This window comes from Pongo abelii, chromosome 1 (genome assembly GCF_028885655.2).
Source record: "Pongo abelii isolate AG06213 chromosome 1, NHGRI_mPonAbe1-v2.0_pri, whole genome shotgun sequence".
NCBI classification, from domain to species: domain Eukaryota; kingdom Metazoa; phylum Chordata; class Mammalia; order Primates; family Hominidae; genus Pongo; species Pongo abelii.
Window position 1 is genome coordinate 90,550,137 of NC_071985.2, and position 17,518 is coordinate 90,567,654.

At 49.7% G+C, this 17,518-nt stretch overlaps 1 protein-coding gene and 1 long non-coding RNA gene across 5 annotated transcripts; one reads left to right on the forward strand and one right to left on the reverse strand.

Annotated features, from left to right (window-relative positions):
• The first annotated feature begins 451 nt into the window (after positions 1 to 451).
• On the forward strand, positions 452 to 2,879 carry LOC129049116 (uncharacterized). Its single transcript, XR_008511917.2, has 3 exons — positions 452 to 606; positions 944 to 1,054; positions 2,805 to 2,879. It is a non-coding gene; the product is annotated as an uncharacterized LOC129049116 (long non-coding RNA).
• Positions 1,469 to 12,275, reverse strand: SLAMF8 (SLAM family member 8). Of its 4 annotated transcripts, none has more exons than XM_024233733.3 (5): positions 11,868 to 12,275; positions 8,602 to 8,928; positions 5,648 to 5,953; positions 5,460 to 5,567; positions 1,469 to 3,653 (listed from the first exon to the last, which is right to left on the reverse strand). In XM_024233733.3, the coding sequence occupies exons 1-5, from the start codon at positions 11,905 to 11,907 to the stop codon at positions 3,577 to 3,579; spliced, it is 858 nt and encodes a 285-aa protein (XP_024089501.1). In that variant the 5' UTR covers positions 11,908 to 12,275; the 3' UTR covers positions 1,469 to 3,576. The 4 variants fall into 4 exon arrangements, with proteins under 4 accessions (XP_024089501.1, XP_063583232.1, XP_063583233.1 ...); XM_063727162.1 differs by having other exon boundaries at positions 8,602 to 8,910; positions 11,868 to 12,175; XM_063727163.1 differs by lacking the exon at positions 8,602 to 8,928 and having other exon boundaries at positions 11,868 to 12,175.
• Between the last annotated feature and the right edge of the window lie 5,243 nt (positions 12,276 to 17,518).

Consider the following 17,518-nt stretch of genomic DNA (forward strand, 5'->3'; position numbering starts at 1 on the left):
TGTAATTTCAGAGGAGTAACATTCTCTTTGGATTTCAGTTTCCACATGAGAAATAAAAAAACTTGAACTGAGTAACCACAGATTTCCTTCCAGCTTTAAGATCCTATTATTCATATGAGTCAATATCTGCCTTTTAGTGATATGCTCCATTGGCCCCAGTTACACGGTCTGGGCTTATGTGATAACCCTTCAAATATTTGAGAACCTATGCTCCTGCGAGTGTTTTGTTCTAGGCTCAACATAACCAGTTTCTGTAATCATTTCTCATATGGTAAGGTTTTTAGACTTTTCACCATTCTGGTCATTCTCTTTGAGACACTCCAGTTTTTCAGTGTCTGCCTGGAAGTGTGGCTTCGAGACCTGGACCTGGACTAGTCATGCTGTGGGAGTCTCCCCACTACTTATCCATGTGCTCAGCCTGCCCCTCCTGGCAGACAATGTTGACTAAGGCACAGTCCAAGGGGAGGCAGCCACTACAACTTTCCTAGATCTAGGGATAGTTATTTTTTGTCATTTTAGAGGCCCTTCCTTCAGGCTGCGTTCAGAACAGATGCAGGTAGCCACGGAGCCAAATCTGGAAGGAGATGGTGCTTCCTCTGAAGATCAGTAAGTAACCAAGAGTGATTAACTGAACAGTTGCTAGTTCTTAATACACATGGAAGAAAGATTTGCTACAGGTGTCATTAATGTTTGCAGCAGTTTTTTTTTTTTTTTTAAATTGAGACAGAGTCTCGCTCTGTTGCCCGGGCTGAAGTGCAGTGGCATAATCTCAGCTCATGCAGCAGTTTTTTAAAAAATGAGGCACTGAATGTTCATGTCTCCATTGATGAGAAAAATGTCCTCTCTAACCCTTTTCTTTTGCTATGCCCCTTTCCCTTTCTCTCTGATATCATGTCTCATGAGCCTTTTGCCCTAGCAGCTCTTGTATTTGTCTTTTGTGCAGGAGAACAGATGTAAAAACTATTGCTCAGGGAAAATAAAGTGAAAATGAGGAAAAGTAAAAGAAGATCTGGAGAGGGCTCTGACCTGACCACAAGCATCCTGGAGCAATGAGGTAGAGGGTGTTCTGGGAGGAGTCTGATATCTGGACTCTCGAGGGGTTCTTTCTGTCATGGTAGCTCCAACAAAGGGGTATTCTGATGAAGTCCCATATGATGCGGCCCCAGGCCATCTCTCTGCTTCCCCTCTCTCTCCCTTGTTTGGATCCAGCCCCTCTGGCCTCCACGCTCTTCTTTGCAAACACCAACCATGCTGCCACTTTAGGGCCTTTGCATTTTCTGGTCTCTTTGTCTGGAACACTCTGCCACTGCATGGTCACTCCTCCACTTCACTAGGCCTCTGTTCAAATGTCACCCCGTTGAGGGTGTCATTTGATTGCTTTATCTAAGACAGACCCTATCTCCCCAACACATTTTTCTCTAGCCCTTTACTCTGCCTTATCTTTAACAGAAACTAACGACATCTGACATATGCTTACTTGTTTATTTATATTATCCAGACCATAAACTCTCAAAGGCAAGGGTTTTGCTTCACTACTGATTCCCAAGTGCCAAGAAATGTACCCAGCACATGCAGCGCCCTCAATCAATATTTGTTGTGGTGTGACTTATAAAGCATCAGTCTCAATGCTTATTAGCACAAAATTGATCTCACGGAAGCACTTTGTGTTTTTTTGGTGGAGGGTTAATTAGTCCACTAGTTGACAAGTGAGTCATTGAGGATGGGAACTTTATTAGAGCACTGTGGATCTGTTCAACAAGGCCCTGGTGCACCCCACTACAAACCACTGTCGAAATGAGGTTGCTAAGAGTCACCTTGTGGAGGGAGAGCTGCAGGTCCCATCTCATCCAGAGATGCTTTGATCTGAGGTGGGGCCCTGGAGATGAACAGAAGAAAGGTGGGGAGTGCTGTGTATTTTTTCCCCACAAACCCACCAGGGCTCATTGTCAGATCCTGGGCTTTCCTTTCCACATCATTTTTAGGGACTGAGGCCAGTTTTGCATGATTCAGTGACCAGGCATGTGGCCTGACTGTAGGTGGCAGGTGGGGATGGTGCAAGCTGACAGGTTGAGTGGCCATGGATCCTGTTCAGGTAATCTTGGGGGAAGGTGATAGGAGAGAAGTGGGTGTGGGAAAGGGATGAGAATTTGATAAAGCCAGGTTACCAACAGGGAACCTCTGAGCAGGCCAGGAAGGGAGGATCTGGGAACAATCTAGTGGAGGAGTGGTGATGTGGATCTGGAGGCCAGCTGTGCTGATCCTTTGTCCAAGGTGAAGTGATTGCCCAGGAACTGGGAGAAGAGGGAAGGTCCTTGGACAGGGCTGACATCCTAGGTGGGGAGATTGAAGCCACCCTGGGAAAACAGTACTTCAAACCCACCCCTGTTTCTTCAATACCTCATTCCTCACTGTTGTCAAGACTGGAGAGAGGCCCCAGAAAAAATCCAGTTACACCTGGGTGAGAGAAACTGTGAACCTTATCAGCTAATAATCCCCGAAGGTAAGTTTAGCTCCTTAAGTGTTTTTCCAGTAGTGATCAATACTCCAGAGCTTTTCTAGACAGAATCACTCAGGGGCAGAATGTATTTTCCTAAGATGGCCACAATAAAAAGTTCGATGGAGTCAGAGTGACCTCTACAGTCCTGCTGTTGGGCAGTGGGGTCTTTGTCCCCTCCCCTCGAACTAAGGTAGCTCTTCTGCATTTGCATTTGAAAATGAATGTGGCGGATTCTAGAGTGCCTCAGTACCCTTTCTCTCCATAATGTTCCTTCTGCATAGCGTTTTATGGCTCTTCACTCTCTCAGTTTCAGGCAGGAAGACTCATCCTGAGCTGAGCTGCTTTTCTTGAAGTTGTACAAGAACGTCCTGTTGACTGGGGCAAATTCAGTATTTCTTTTCCTGGTCACTGTGCTGGAGCACGAGGAAAGACTTTTACCTTTGAGGGGTAATTTACCTTTGAGGGGCCATGAACTCTGATTATCTGAAAGTCCTTGAGCCAGAAAGAGAAACCCCCGTCCCCCACCTCTCACTTTCACCTGTTTCTAGACCTTTTCTTATAGCAATGCCTTGGCCCTCAGGAAGCATTAGATCTCAAACTGCAGGGTCTGGGGCTGAAGCTGATGCTGGCATGGGTGACTCAGAGTTTCTCTATTAGTTCAAATATGTAATATCTTTTAGAGCCTAGGACTCAGGCTGGAGGCTATTCTTTGTTGCTAGTTGGTTAATACTTTATGAATAGTGGTGGGGGAGGGAATGCCTTGGACTATTAATGTCCCCGTGGATCTGGATCCTGGATAACTTCCAGTGTCCTGGAGGGAATGTTCTGCTTGGCTCATCTTGCCCAGAGAAGAGCCAGGATATGAGAAGATGGGAGAGAGAAGGCGGAGGTGTGAAACGTGCTGGTGCTTCCTGTCCTCGTGGTGTGATGGCTGCCCAGGCTGCTCCTTCGAGGCAGGACAGGATTCCCATGGGAGGTATGAGGACCATGGTGATTTCCAGGCATCAGTTATGTCCCAGAGCATCGTGTGCCTGTGCAGTGGGATTACTGATAGTCCAGGCATCAGTTCATATTGTCCTTTATGGCAGATCCTGCACAAGGGGGTTCTCTGTCTCTGGACCCACTCTGTCAGCACGGACATCCTTTTTCTTTTTCCCTGGTAAGGACATCAGAAAGAAAGTTACCCCTCCAGTGTTTGGAGTCTTGGCATCCTTGGCCTGCCCGCAGGCCTCTGAATCCTCAGTGTGTTAGCCCAAGGTCACCTTAGGGAAAGGAATATTTCTCCTGGTCTTCCAACACCCTGGAAAGTGAGGCTCTTCAAGAACAGGAAATTCTTCCTAGTGTCTAACCTTGGCCTGCAACTATGCCATACATTTAATTGTAGAAGGTATGGAAAGTTAGGGCTGTGGTGGACACAGTTAAATCACTGGACAGAAGCCATGAGGCAGAGCCAGAACCAGCTTCTGGACTCCCTGCATGGAGCTTTCTACTATCCCAGGTTGTTGGGTCCCTTCTCAGTGGCCAAACATGCTATTTTATGAGCCTTGAGGACATGACACTAAGTGAAAGAAGCCTGGCCAAAGGGCCACCTAGTGTATCGTTCTATTTATATGAAATGTCCAGGAAAGACAAAAGCATAGAGGCAGAAAGTAGACTAGTGCTGTGGGAGGAATGGGGGAATTGGGGGGTGATGGCTAAGGGCTTATGGGGTTTTGGGGGAGGTAATGGAAATGTTTTAAAATTGGTTGTGGAGATGGATGCACAACTCTGTGAATACACTAAAAGGCATTGAATTGTATACTTTAAATAGGTGAATTGTATGCTATGTGAATTATATCTGAATAAAGCTATTTTTTCCCTGCTCTTTTCCTGGCTTCCACTTTCTTATCACAAATCCTGGGGACTCTTGGGGCAGGGGCCAGGGGCCAGGGCCATACCCTCCCACAGCAGATGGGGCCTTCAGGTGGAGTGCAGCCTTAGCTGATCCGTCTTGCCCTCCTCTCTGCTGGAGAGAATGAACAGGAATCAGCACTGCCTGTCTCCATGCTTAGAGGCTGGACCCAGACCCTGCCTTCTGGGACACACCCACCATAATGAGGGCTCAGTGCCTCCTTCTTGCTGACTCCATTTCTCCACCTTGGGACAAGCCAGCTCCGACGGCCTGGCATGGAAATGACCACGGAGCCCTGGTCAGTCGGGTAGTTCTTTCAGGGGCAGGGCATCCTGCAGCAGAGGAAGGGACTGAGCGGGATGTAGAGCTTAGAACCTGGTCTGATCTCGGAGTTTCCCCTTCCTTCCTCTTCTCAAGAAGGCAACCCTATCAGCCACTGGCCAGGGAGTAGCTTATCTTAGGGAGCCATTTTGTAGAAATCTCAGGCAAGAAGGGGTTGGGAGTCATCTAGACTCCCACTCAACAATGTTTGTCGATACCAGCTATGTTTCAGGAACAGTTGTGTTCTGGGAACCACTGACATGCCCAGTGGTGACCCAGCATCCTCCTTTTAAGGGCTCAGAATTCAGTGGGGAAGTAAATGTAAGTAGTTCTCTGATTGGGGTAAGCAATGGAGATTGAAGAAAGGATGTTAATCAGCCTGAGTGTTGGGATGGTCAGAGAAGGCTTTCTGGAGCAAGCACACCTTGGAGACTGAGTATGAAATAGCCACATGAAGGGGGGAGGCTGGGTGGGAAATCATGGAAAGTGTGTTCCAGGCAGGGGGAATACAAAGTACAAAGGTCTGCAGATGGATGTGAGAGAACAGTTCATTTGGAGAACCACATAAGAAACTTCAAGTAGTTGAGTCTGGTTGTAAACCAAGATATGAGCTAGAGAAGGCCAAGAGATGAGGTGGGAGAGGAAGAAGGGGCAGACTATCTGAAGCCTAAATAGGAGGAGGTCCAAGACCCCCTCCTCCCCAGGAACTCCACCTCCTCCACCTACCTCCTGCACCTGCAGGACTCCTACCTGAGCAGGGTCCCCAGTGCCAGGCAGAGAAGAAAGTAACCAGCATCAGGAGAAGCGAGACAGGCACCACCACCAGCAGCACATCTTTGTAGGAGGCCTTCCCTGGTGCTGAACATGGAGGGGTGGGGTTAGAGGTGGACTTGATGCTTCATAAGCCCTCAACCATTGACTGCTGGCCCTTAGCATACCTGCCTCATGATGACAGCTGTCCCAGGGCGTGACTGTGGCCAAGTCCCAGCTGACAGGGTTGGAGACAATGCAGGAATAGGCCACATCTCTGTCTCCTGGTCCCAGGGAAACACTCAGCACCTGTCCGTCTGTGAAGAGGCTGTGTGGCTCCATACCAAAGTCCATGGTTGTCTCCCGTCGCCAGCTATAGGTTATTTCGCTGATGTTGGGGGCCCAACAGGACAAGAAAACCTGGCAGGTCTTGGAGGGCTGAGCATCCTCTCCTACAGCAATGAACACTTGTACCACGGGCCTGGGTACTGCATCTGGGGAAGAAAAGTACAGCCGGTATGGGTCTCAGGGATGCTGGGCAGGGCCCACAACTCTGGCTCTGGGATCTACCCAGGGTTAGATGCCACCTCTGACTAGGCCTCTCTTGTTTCAAAATCTTGTCTGGCTTTCCACTGCCCACAGGACAGAAGCTGAATTCCTTAGCTTGATATTCAAAACCTTTCAGGAAATGATTCATGTCCATCTCTCCAGATGTACCTCCTGCTGCTTCTCCCTGCTCATCCTAATTAATTTGCAGTTTTCCCAAACATGTCATGCTCTTGAATATCTTTCATGCTTTCACACAGTTCGTCTGCGCACACAGATGCCTTTCCCTTCTTGTCCTCCTAGAAAACTTCTACCCATCCTTCAAGGCCCAGCCTGAACACATTGCTTAATGCCTTGACTGTGAAGTCTTCCCAGGCATAGCTCTGAGCTCTTCAAGCACTCTATCTCTTTTTGTAGTATTTCACAATATGTCAGTCAGTCAACAAGAGATGACAAGAATTTATTAAGTCAGGCAAGAAAACAAACACATTCCTAGCCTTCTGGAGCTTACGGTTTGGTGAGAAAGGCAAATACTGACAAATGATTATGAATAATTAATTAAATAATTATGAGAGTGCAAAATGCTGTGAAGGAGGGGCCCAGAGGTGGGGGCTCCGTCTTGTTAGCTCAGTAACCTTAGCTCTCTAGTGCTGGCAAATAGTGGGTGCTCGATACCTGGTCACTGAACAAACTCATATCCTAGTGTCCTATGCCACGGATTCCCCTTTCTATACAGGTTGATGAGTAAATCCTGAGTCTCAGTGGAAATGAGGCCAGTGAGAGAGCATTCTGGTGACAACGGGAGGGCTCAGTCTCTGACAGCATTCCAAAGTCAAGCAGAGAAAAACCTCGTTAATGCCAGTTCAGTCTGGTGGGATTTGTGATATGAAAGAGAAATGATTTGCTGGGCACACTAATAGTATAAACAAACATTACAGGGGGGATATTTACATCACTTAAGAGGACAAGCTGCTTCCAAACACGATCAAGCACAGTAGAAACACCCATTGACATTTCTAGTAACTGATCTGCTAATTCAAATCATTCTTATCTATTGTCAAAGCAGAACTCCTAAGGACGGCTGCTTGGCAGCTTCGTGCAATTAGTTCTAATCACGCTATGTATTTGGAAGCAATAAAACAGCAATTTCCTTAAAATCTGTAATTCAGCTGCCGAGAACAAGGCATTTTAGAGCTTAGTGGTGTGGGTGCTGCATGTATTATCACATTCAATGTCCTCATTTCACATGTGCGGCAGCTGAGACTCAGATCAGAGGAGGGGCTCCAGGGCTGCCTGTATGGTGGGGTAGGTTATTCACTGCACAAGGACATTGGGCTAAGGGGGTCACAGGGTAACAGGTGGCAGCGGGTGGGGGGTGCTGAAATCCAGCCAGCACTCTGCTTGCCAAGACGAGGCTCAGGGCTGCGTGCATCCAGAAAGGCACCTTGCAATTGCATCGACACCTGGGTGGCTCCCCCAAGGACAGCCAGTTAGCTGTCTCGGGGGGATTCAAGACATCTCCCCAATTTGCTTACAACCTTTATCTCCCTCATGGCTACCCTCTTCCCAGCTGCTACCTCTGCTTTCCATTCTTAAATCTGGACTCCCCCCTCTTCCTCTCTATGTAAATTTCTAAGGTTTTACTGAAACAGCAATTTAGGGTCACCCATGCCTCTTTTCTAACCCATTAGGTAGATAAATGAGAGCTGAAAGCCACTCTTTCTTGACCAGAAGACAAATGATGAAGGTGGTGGAGGTGGCTGTGGTGGAGTTAGTGGTGGAGTTGTTGGGAAATAAGGCCCACACAGCCCCCAATCCATGCAGCCAACTGAGGTGCTGAATGTAGCTGCGCGAATGGCTCTGCAGACCCATGTGAAGCAGAAGTCGCACCCAGCTGGGCCTGCCAACCCACGGAATTATGAGAAGTAAACATCGTTGTTGTTTTCAGTCAGTAAGTTTTGGGATGGTTTGTTTTGCAATGATGAATGACTGAGAGAACCCATGAATCATATACAGTTAAAATCTCTCTAAGAAGCCCTTTTAAGAAATGTGTAAATTCTATACTTTTAATTATAGTTTCATTATAATTTGATTTTTTAAATAAACCCATTATGTCATAGTTTAGTATGGTACATTTTTTTTCCTTTATCATGGCACATAGACTAGTGGCACATCTTAGAGTCTATGATGATCCTTTAGAGCTGAGGAAGCACAGGCCAGGCTCTGTCCTGGATGCCACTGCAAATGCCACTGCATGTCATCCTGTGGGTACTCTACATGGTAATATTACAATGCCCATTTGCAAAGGAGAAAGGTGAAGGCCAGAGAGCCTTACATTGTGTCCAAGGCCACTGAGCCAAGAAAAGACTGAGCTAGAGTTCAGGCAAGCACTGTGAGACGGCAAAGCCTGGCTGCTGCAGCCAGGAGGAATTTTCTTAGACGTGACTGTCAGGGAGCAGCTGTTCCCTGAGTCAGCAACATGGTCAGAGACCAGAGCTTTCTGGAACCCAGCTCTCCCTGGCTGCTATGACTCAGGATGCTCGTCTGGTGCTTCGTGGGAGAAGAGGGCCAGACAGCCAGTGTCAGACACACTCACCGTACACCTTGAGCTGGAGGGTCTGGGTCCAGGGCTGGCCCCTTGTGTCCACCATCAACACGGAGAAGTTGCCGCTGTCTCCAGACTCCAGTGGCCCGAGCTCCAGGCTGAGGTTGCTGTGTAGCTGGGCTCGGCCCAGGAAGCGGGAGTGGTACAGAGTCTCCAGGGAGCCTCGGAAAAATGTGGCCAGGAGCTCTTCCGAAGGCCAGAGAGATCGCCAGATAGCCTCACGGACTTGGAAGCCAGGTGGACGCGCTGCCACCAGCAGCACCGAGCCCCCGACTTTGCTCAGCACTTGGGCACCAGTAACTGTAATGGGAAGTAGGGCTGAAAGAACAGAGCCCCTGGTCACTCTGCCTGCCCCCACACTCCTTATCCTTCTTTTGCATGCTTTTGAGCTGCTATGGGGTGAATTGGGGCCCCTCCACTGACATTCCCTCCACTCAAGTTGAGGGTGCACTGTGCCAGGCACCGGGGATAGAACATTTGGAAGATAACCCCAGTCTCTGCATTCATGGAGCTTACAGAGGAGGCCAGACATTCAAGAAATCAAAAATGAATTGTTAAATACCATGAAGGGAAAAATGAGATGCCCTGGGAGAACACAGGTAGGGTGACAGGGGACCTCACCCAGCCTTGATGGGCTCAGAAAACAAATTGTTAAGCTGAGCCTTGAAGAGGAATGGGAATCAGCCAGGCGAAGCCAAGGGCGGCCTGGAGGAGGATAGGGAAGTGTCACCGGCAGAGGGCACAGTACTGACAAAGGCCTGGAGGGTGGAGAGTTGGTGCCCAGGGGAACTGAGAGTAGTTCTCTGTGTGAGGAGTAGGAAATTACACTGCAAAGTTGGTGGAAGTCAGATCATGCAGGGCCCTGAAAGCAATACTGGAGTTTGGGCTTTATCTGTAGAGCAATGGGGGGGTCTCAGGTGGGTTTTAAGCAGGAGCATAACAGGATTAGATGCATGGTTAGAAAGATCACTCCAGCAGAGGTGGAGAATGCACTGGAGGTGGGCAGGACTAAGGCTGTTGACATGAGTCCAGTGGAGAAGTGATGGCAACTTGAATTGAGGAAGGGAGCAACCGGGATGGGAAGAAGTGGGAGGAATTGAGAAACATGAAGATGGTGTGTAATCAGTGGGCTTTGGTAGTAGATTAGCTCTGGGGAGTGAAGGAGAAAAAGGAGTCGAGGACGGCTCCCAGGTCCTTGGGATCCACTGGATGTTATTCTCTGTGATCCAGAACAGGTGGAGAAACAGACAGGGGGTGAGAAAGCAAGATGCTGTTTTGGGGGACTATATTTGAGTCAGACGTGTATGGGAGACACTTCTCCTTGAAGTGCCCCCCTGACTCCTTTGCTGACTAACTTCTGCCCACTCTTGTAGCATCACTGCCTCCTCCGACCTCCCCTATCCCTCATAGGTAATGTAACCAAGAGAGGTTACATATTCTTTCTTGTGTTCTCACAGTGGCCTGGGGTCACCATGCTGACTACCATTATCCCTCTATTATTATTGCCTGTTTATGAGTCAGCATCTCCTACTAGACCGTGAGCTCTTTCTCCCCATCATTTGCTTCCAGTGTCCACCACTGTTTAGGAACAGACTGTAGGAGAAGCCTAGTAAATGGTATTGAATAAATGACCTACCCTGCTGAGGACTGACCCTATGCCTGTCACTGGCACAGGGTGTAGAGAAGAATAAGAGGTGATGAAGGTTTGGTCAATGAGGCATGATCTGGATGGTTGCTCAGTTGGCCATGATAATTCCAGTCCCTCCTCCGCCTCACTGTCCTCCAGGCCCAACAACCTCCTCTCACACTGAAGATGACTTCAGTGTTAATGCAGAGTAGGAATGTAACACACAAAGAGAATTGCACTGGATGTCAACCAAGACCTAGCTTCTACCTGCTCCTCCTGGTGCTGCCACAGATCAGCTGTGTGCCCTTCCACACATCACCCCTGCCCCAGGCTTCAGTACCACTGAAAAATAAGGGGTCTGTACCACGTCAATCACACAGATCTTTTATCATTAAGGGCCATTTGAAAAATTATTTTTGGGCTGGGTGTGGTGGCTCATGCCTGTAATTCCAGCACTTTGGGAGGCTGAGGAGGGCAGATCACTTGAGGTCAGGAGTTTAAGACCAGCCTGGTCAACATGATGAAACCCTGTCTCCACTAAAAATACAGACATTAGCTCGGTTTAGTGGCAGGGACCTGTAATCCCAGCTACTAGGGAGGCTGAGACAGGAGAATCGCTTGAACCCAGGAGGCAGAGGTTACAGTGAGCTGAGATGCGCCATTGCATTCCAGCCTGGGCGACAGAGCAAGACTCCGTCTCAAAAAAAAAAAGAAAAAAAAAAAAGAAAAAAAAAAAGGCAAATTATTTTTGTCTCACCAAACAGACCAAGGCCTTTTTTGAGGTTAAGGTGTGATTTCCTGTGCATGTTTAGAAATGTTGAAGAAATCTGCAGGCTTTGGAGCTCTCAGGGCCAGGAACCCAGGCAAGGAGATGAGACAAAGCAACCCAAAGTCCCTATGAGCCTCTGAGGTAAACAATGGCATTTTAATCTTTGCTGTACCCCATAACCCTCATCCATGGCCCGGCAGTGCTGACCCATGTCATGTTGGCTGCTTGTTGACCAAGGAAGGGAGCTCAGGCATCAGATGGATAGAGGGATAGCCCAGTGTGGAGGAGACCCCGTGTATCAGCCATCCCAACATCACACCACCATCGGCCACCCCCAAGTCCACGTGGGCCATATTTAGCCTCTCTCATCCCTACTTAGTACTTGCCTCCCCTTATAAAGGCCTGTAGGGAGGGACCTCAGCTCCCCCACAGGCTGTTGAAAACACACTCTGCTGACTGTGGGGAACCCTGCTCTGCCCTGCCCTCTGCTTCTCTCCTCAAACTCTGCAGAGTTTCTGCATGCTAACACTGCCGGGTCCTCACCATTCTCACAGCCGACTTTCTCTCCAAACCGGCAGTATCACCCACTGGCTCCGTTTTTACTGCCCTGGGCCACAAAACAGCTCGTGTCTCACAGATAAGAATACCCCTCAAGCTGCCACCTCCTCCCTCCCAGGACCCTGCATCTCTTTGTATCTGCCTAGCTTAAAATGTTGCCCAAGAGCTTCTTCTAGTCTTTCCTACCCGCCCTCAGCTTCTGGGTTCTCACCCGGGTCGAGGGAGCCAGGAGACGTCTGGCACAGGCAGCTGGGGAGGGGCCTTCAGCTCTCCGAGGACAGGCTATCTGCCTGCCCCACTTACCTTCCCAGAGAAGCAGACTCCACAGGGGCCTCATGACCATCCTTCTCTGGAGAGGCAGGCAAACTCCCTCGACAACCAAAATCCAGAACCTCCCAGGCCGAGTGGATGCACAGGAGGAGCTGTGGTCCTTCTGGAAAGTCCCATGTTCAGAAGGAGGAATCTTGACTCAGAACAGGATGCCCCAAAAGTGAAAACATCCAGAATAAAGTGGAAGTTGTCCCTGGGCCTCTCTAGGCTTTCAGGAGCAGATTCTTGTAAGTCAGCCTCTTTCACATGCACATGGTTGGCTAACACATGGCGACAACAGCCCCCACACAAGCCACATCCTCCTTGCTGGATCTCGCTGGCCTTCCTGCATCTCAGCCTGACTCACTGCTATCTGTCCTCCTCATTCTAGCTTAAAATCCTTCTGTGGCCTCCCATGGACCTGAGGATGGGGACTAACTCTCTGCTCTGCATGCAGGCCCTCCTGAGTCAGGCCTTCTTCTCCAGGCTGGTCGCCCACAGTCATTCTGCCCTCCAGCCATCCCAAGCCAGAAGGCCTCCTTCTCAGAACTACTGATTTCACACTTCCCTGTGTTGTACTTTCCCCTGCCATCCTGACTAGGCATGCTGCTCCCTTTATCCTTGCAAACAGAGCATGGCTGTGCAGTCGGCGAGGATGTCCTTCCAGGCTTCCTGACCACAGGCAGGTGAGAGGCCCTCTCCTTGTGCCCTGTGCATGCCCACACCTCCCTCTTTACTCTTGGTGTGTTGTTGATGACAGTTTTCTGGTCTTCACAGACGGTTTAGCCAGCACAGTCTTTTGTTCCTTTCTGTGTTGCCCTCAGTGCTTGGCACATTACAGATGTTTCATGAGTATTTGTTAAGTGAGTGAGTACATTCTAGACATGGCTACACATCTGGCTTTATGTAAGCCTTGCAACTCTCCTCTGAGAGGATCATCTTGTTACCTGGTTAGAAATGGGAAAATGTGAAAACCAGAGTGAGGTTAGGCCCCTTGCAGAGCTCACAGAGAGGCAGAGCTGGAACTTGAACCTCAACCTTTGAAGTGTGGTCTATTTTGCCACAGTTACCCCGTCCTCATTCTGTTTCTCTTCTTACTTCAAGTTTCTTGGTTTCTTGTCAGTGAAGGTTTTTAGAGGACGTGTTGCCCCTGAGGAAAATTCCTGCTAGTCTGGAGTGTGGCTCATTGTATCTGGTCCTGCACAGCCTCTCGCCTGTCAATCAAACTGGACACTGAGCTTTGGACTCAGCCAGGAACTAGGCATATAGGATGGGGTGGGGGTGGGTGATGAGCAGGAGGATTTTGGGATAAGATTTTTGCCCTCCAGATACTCACAACCAAAATGTAGAGATAGGTACACCAAGGAAAGTGAAGGTTTATCTGCAGACAGACACCACCTTGTGCAAACAGGTAGTCAGCCCTCAGAAGTGGGTGGGAAAGAGGGCTTCGCGGATCTGGGCAGGAGACGCTTCTTGAGAAGGTGGAATTTGAGCTGTGCCTTGAAGATGGGCATGGTTTAGATAATATGAGGAAAGGAGAGAGCCAGAGGTTGGGGGTGGGCTCTGGGCAGGAGGGGAGAGCTGAGTGTGCAGGGATGTGGCTGTGGGAAAATACCAAGTAGGCTCCACAGAGGACAAGGGACAGCAGACAGGAGTCCTTTAGGGCTGGGTGGGAAGAATGGAAAAGGAGGTTGGGGGCAGATTGTGGAGGCCTTGAAAACTGGGTTAAGTTCTTCTGGAGACTAGTGGCTCTCAACTGTGTTCAGCACTTGGATTCTCAGAGATGCCATCAGGGTGAGCTAGGGCCCAGGAATCTGTGGTTGTAACAAGCACCCCACTCAGCGTGAGTTTGTGGCTGGTGGACTGGGGGACCGCTCCGGAAGCGCTGCTTGAAGAGAGGGGCTGTTGCATGTTTTAAGTAGGAATGGGAGGACAGCAGGCAGGGCAGGTTGGAGAGAACAAAGGGGCCAGGGAACCTGAACAACAGCTGTTGTCTGTTGTGATGGTCCTGTGAGGAGAAGGGACTGCATATGAAGGAAATGTCTAGAGTACCGAGAAAAGGGCAGAACTGGGAAGCTGCCTGGCATGGGAGTGGAGAGGGCAAGGGAGGGAACTCATTTACGACTCCATTGCCAATTCCGTCATTCATTCATCAGGCATTTATTGAGCATCTACTTAGGTGCCAGGACCTAGGGACACAGAGATGAAAGGCTTAGCCCCTGACCTTAAGGAGTTCACAGAAGATGGGATATATAAGCCAATAATTATAACCAGTGTAGCAAGAACAATGTCAGATGTGTGCCCTGGAGGCTGTGAGAGCCGGAGGACAGCTTTGACCCTGCCAGGGCAGGTGGGGGTCTGGGGAGGGCTCTGTGGAGGGGGTGGTGTTTGAGGTGAGACTTAAGAATACAATCAGATGAGGGTAGGAGTTCAGAACTCAAGCATGATTCAGACTTCTTGAGTTCAAATCTTGGCTGTGAAACCTTGAGCAGAGTAACTTCCCTGTGCTTCAGTATCCTTATCTGTGAAATGGGGATCAATAACAGTACCTACCTCTTAGTATTGCCAATGAACACATGTGAAGGTTTAACTTGGGGTCGGGTGCAGTTAGCACTCAAATACTAACTATTGCTACTAAATGGCCAGGGAGAGGGAAGCGGGGAAACCTGGGTAAATCAGATAAAGGCATTTTCAGGGTGAGCAGTCCCCTGTTCTGACTGTCTGCTCCCAGACTGGGAGCTCCATGAGGGGAGGGATCTCCTTCATTTCTGCACCCTGTATATTGCCAAGGATAGGCTTTTGATGAGGCAAAGCCCTCCATGCATCTGTTGGATTGAATTGAATGATTCTAAAATGTCGAAGCCTAGGACTGGGAGGGCTGTGGGATGCAGGTATGGGGTCAACATGGAGCCAGATCCTGAATTCCTTTGGAGAAGACAGTGGGCAGTTACATTCACACTCAGCAGAGTTGGTCACCCATAGTGGTCCATCCAAGCAAAGGAATGAATTGCAGCCCTTCCCCTACCCGAAGCCCTTTTCCTTGAGGGGAGTTTTGGGGAAGCTGAGAAAGGGGGTAGGAGGAGGTTGAGTGAAGACTGAAAAATATCCCACCTCCCCAAAGGGAAAAACTCTCTGCCCATGTGACCACTGGAGAAAGACGAACTAAGAAGGCAGCGATTCTTCCCAGATGCAGGGAAGGGTTAAGTCTGCGGCAGGCAGGTTCTCTCTACTTGCTAATCACTGATTCACACCATATTAATTACCCAGCCACAGAGGGGAGTGCACAGGAGTAAATTAGCTGGTGAGTTCAAAGGGGCCACTCCCCACATTCCTTAATTAAGAGAGCAGCTGGCAGCCAGTGCTGTGGCTCCACTCCCTGGGGCCTTTCTCGGCTGCATCTGCTGTGTTGGTCGCCGAGGCAGGCATAGTAGCTCCATCTGCCATGTGGAACAGCCTGCACCCACCATTAGCCCACCTTCACTTCGGGCTGGGGGTGAGGGACCAGGTGTTGACCAAGGCCACATAAGCTTCCTGAACTCGACCATTAACCCTGAGCTGCTTGGTGTGGAGATCCAGGGTGGGGTGGAATTTGGGTGAAGCTTTGTGCCTGGGGGCAGAATGGGGCCACACTTCTCCCAGGAGGAGAGATGGAGAAGGGAAAGAAAGGTGGGGTGCCTGAGGAGCTGGGAGAGAAGGGGAGCCAGGCAGGAAAGGAGGCAGAGGCAAAGCAGCCAGCAGGAAGGAGCGGGCATTCAGCAGGCTTTTCGGGAGCCAAAGGTGGGAGCCAAAGAGGAAGGTGTTATTAGGGAGTGGGGAGGCCTCTGGGCACTGCTTTGAGGGGGTGGTGTGGGATGCGGACTGAAAGGGGAAGGTAGGACCCCACCTAAGCCCTGTCTTTGTGTCTGCTTTCATTTAATCTGTCAGCAGGCACCATGCCATGAGGAGCCACAGACCAAGAGGCTGCCTGGGGCAGAGAAGCCAGTGTGCACGCCTCCCTGGCTAGCCAGCTTAGGCAACAGTGCCATGACATGGCAAGAAGACTGGCCTAGAGGGAGAAGACCCTGGAAGGAGCCTGTCTCTGTCACTTCTTAGAAATGCCCACTGTTGCTGAGCCTCTGCAGATGGGAAATGGATGCGAAATGGCCTTACTTCTCATGAGATGGCACTGGCACCTCTGTGAGCCTGAGTGCCTCCTTAACTTTTGTACCTGAGGTGCCTCTCTAGTCTCACCCTGGTCCTGGCCCTGCTGGGGATAAGTAGAGGGAGTGGAGTCTTGGATGAACTAGAGGCATGGTTCACACAGCTGGAGAAGGAGAAACCTAGGAGAGAGAAGAGAAAGTGAGTGGGATGGAACAGCCTGCAGGAGTCTGGATGGAAGGGGTTTTGGTTTAGGTCGGCCTGCTTTTGAGGCAAAGACACACATTCCCAGAGATTTGAAGGAAGCCTGCATAAAACGGAGACAAAACCACACTGCGCTCTCCTGAGGTAGAGAGGGGGAAACTGGAAGCTCATGCAGGCATTCACTCACTCATCGAACACCTGGTTCCCATCTTGTGCGCACTAATGCATCCAACAAACACTGAAGAGCATCGAGCATGTGTAAGCCTCATGGGGTCAAGAACTCAAGCTGATGGTCCCAGTAATCATGATACTCCTGAGAGGTTCAGTCACAATATGAATCTGTGCCTCATGTGGGAAAGAATTCCAGAACAAGTACAACCTGGGTTCTTCTTCCAAAGAACCTGAGAGAAGGGCCCCTCTGAGCAAAGGCACAGCAAGTGATGAATGCTGAAGGAGCGGACGTGCTGTCGGCTGCAGGTCCTGCCCACTGTAGCCTGTTCAGCAGTGCAGAGGGAGATGTGAACAGGTGGCCGGACACAAAAGATCCCAGTACTGGAGGGAAAAGCCTGGGTCTTTCTCATCTTGTACACTCTGTCAGTAGTCACTGTTATCACGGTCGATATGAAGATGACAGACACAGAGCTATTTGGCGGATGGATGCTTATTTAAATAAAGCCTTACTTCTTAGCCAAATCTAAAAGAACAAACCTGGAATTGAAAGAAATCCCAATGTGTTCAACCTTCCAGGTTTAGAGAAGGGCCACGTTTCAATGTCATTGCTTGTATATAGATTGTGTATTCATACACAAAACAAGGACCGGTGTCTAATCGTATCTTACACTGAAGTTGCCCAGTGAATGGGTCAGATCACAGTCTAAGCGAGCACAAGACCTCAAATACCTGAGAGCGCCACCAGAGGGCAGCCACAAGGCTCCCTCCCAGATGGAGGCTTCTTTCCTGCTCTCTCCCTTAAGGAGCAGCTCCAGGTTGCCTCTCCACCCTCAACCCAGCTGGAGTTCTTTTCTCTGTCTTTACCCTGTAGGTAATGTGACCCCATAGAACCCAGGTCCCTAAGAGGAGGCACAGACAAGTCATTCTGGCTGAATAAGTGTTTGCATTTAGCTTTGACTTGAAGCGAGAAACAATGTTTCACAGGGCAGAGCCTTGAGACTGTGAGGAGGCTACTGGCGGGGAGTCCTGTGGCTAGCGTGGCCAGTGCCTGTGGCTAGCGTGGCCAGTGCCTGTGGCTAGCGTGGCCAGTGCCCGTGGCAGGCCAGGAGGGCCATGGAAAAGGGGAAGTAGGG

Coding starts and splice junctions, on each gene's coding strand:
- SLAMF8 (XM_063727158.1), bottom strand. CDS start 11,907: ATGGTCATGAGGCCCCTGTGGAGTCTGCTTCTCTGGGAAG. Junction 8,929..11,867: donor GAGTCTGCTTCTCTGGGAAG/GTAAGTGGGGCA, acceptor CTGTTCTTTCAG/CCCTACTTCCCATTACAGTT. Junction 5,954..8,601: donor CCTCCAGCTCAAGGTGTACG/GTGAGTGTGTCT, acceptor TTTCTTCCCCAG/ATGCAGTACCCAGGCCCGTG.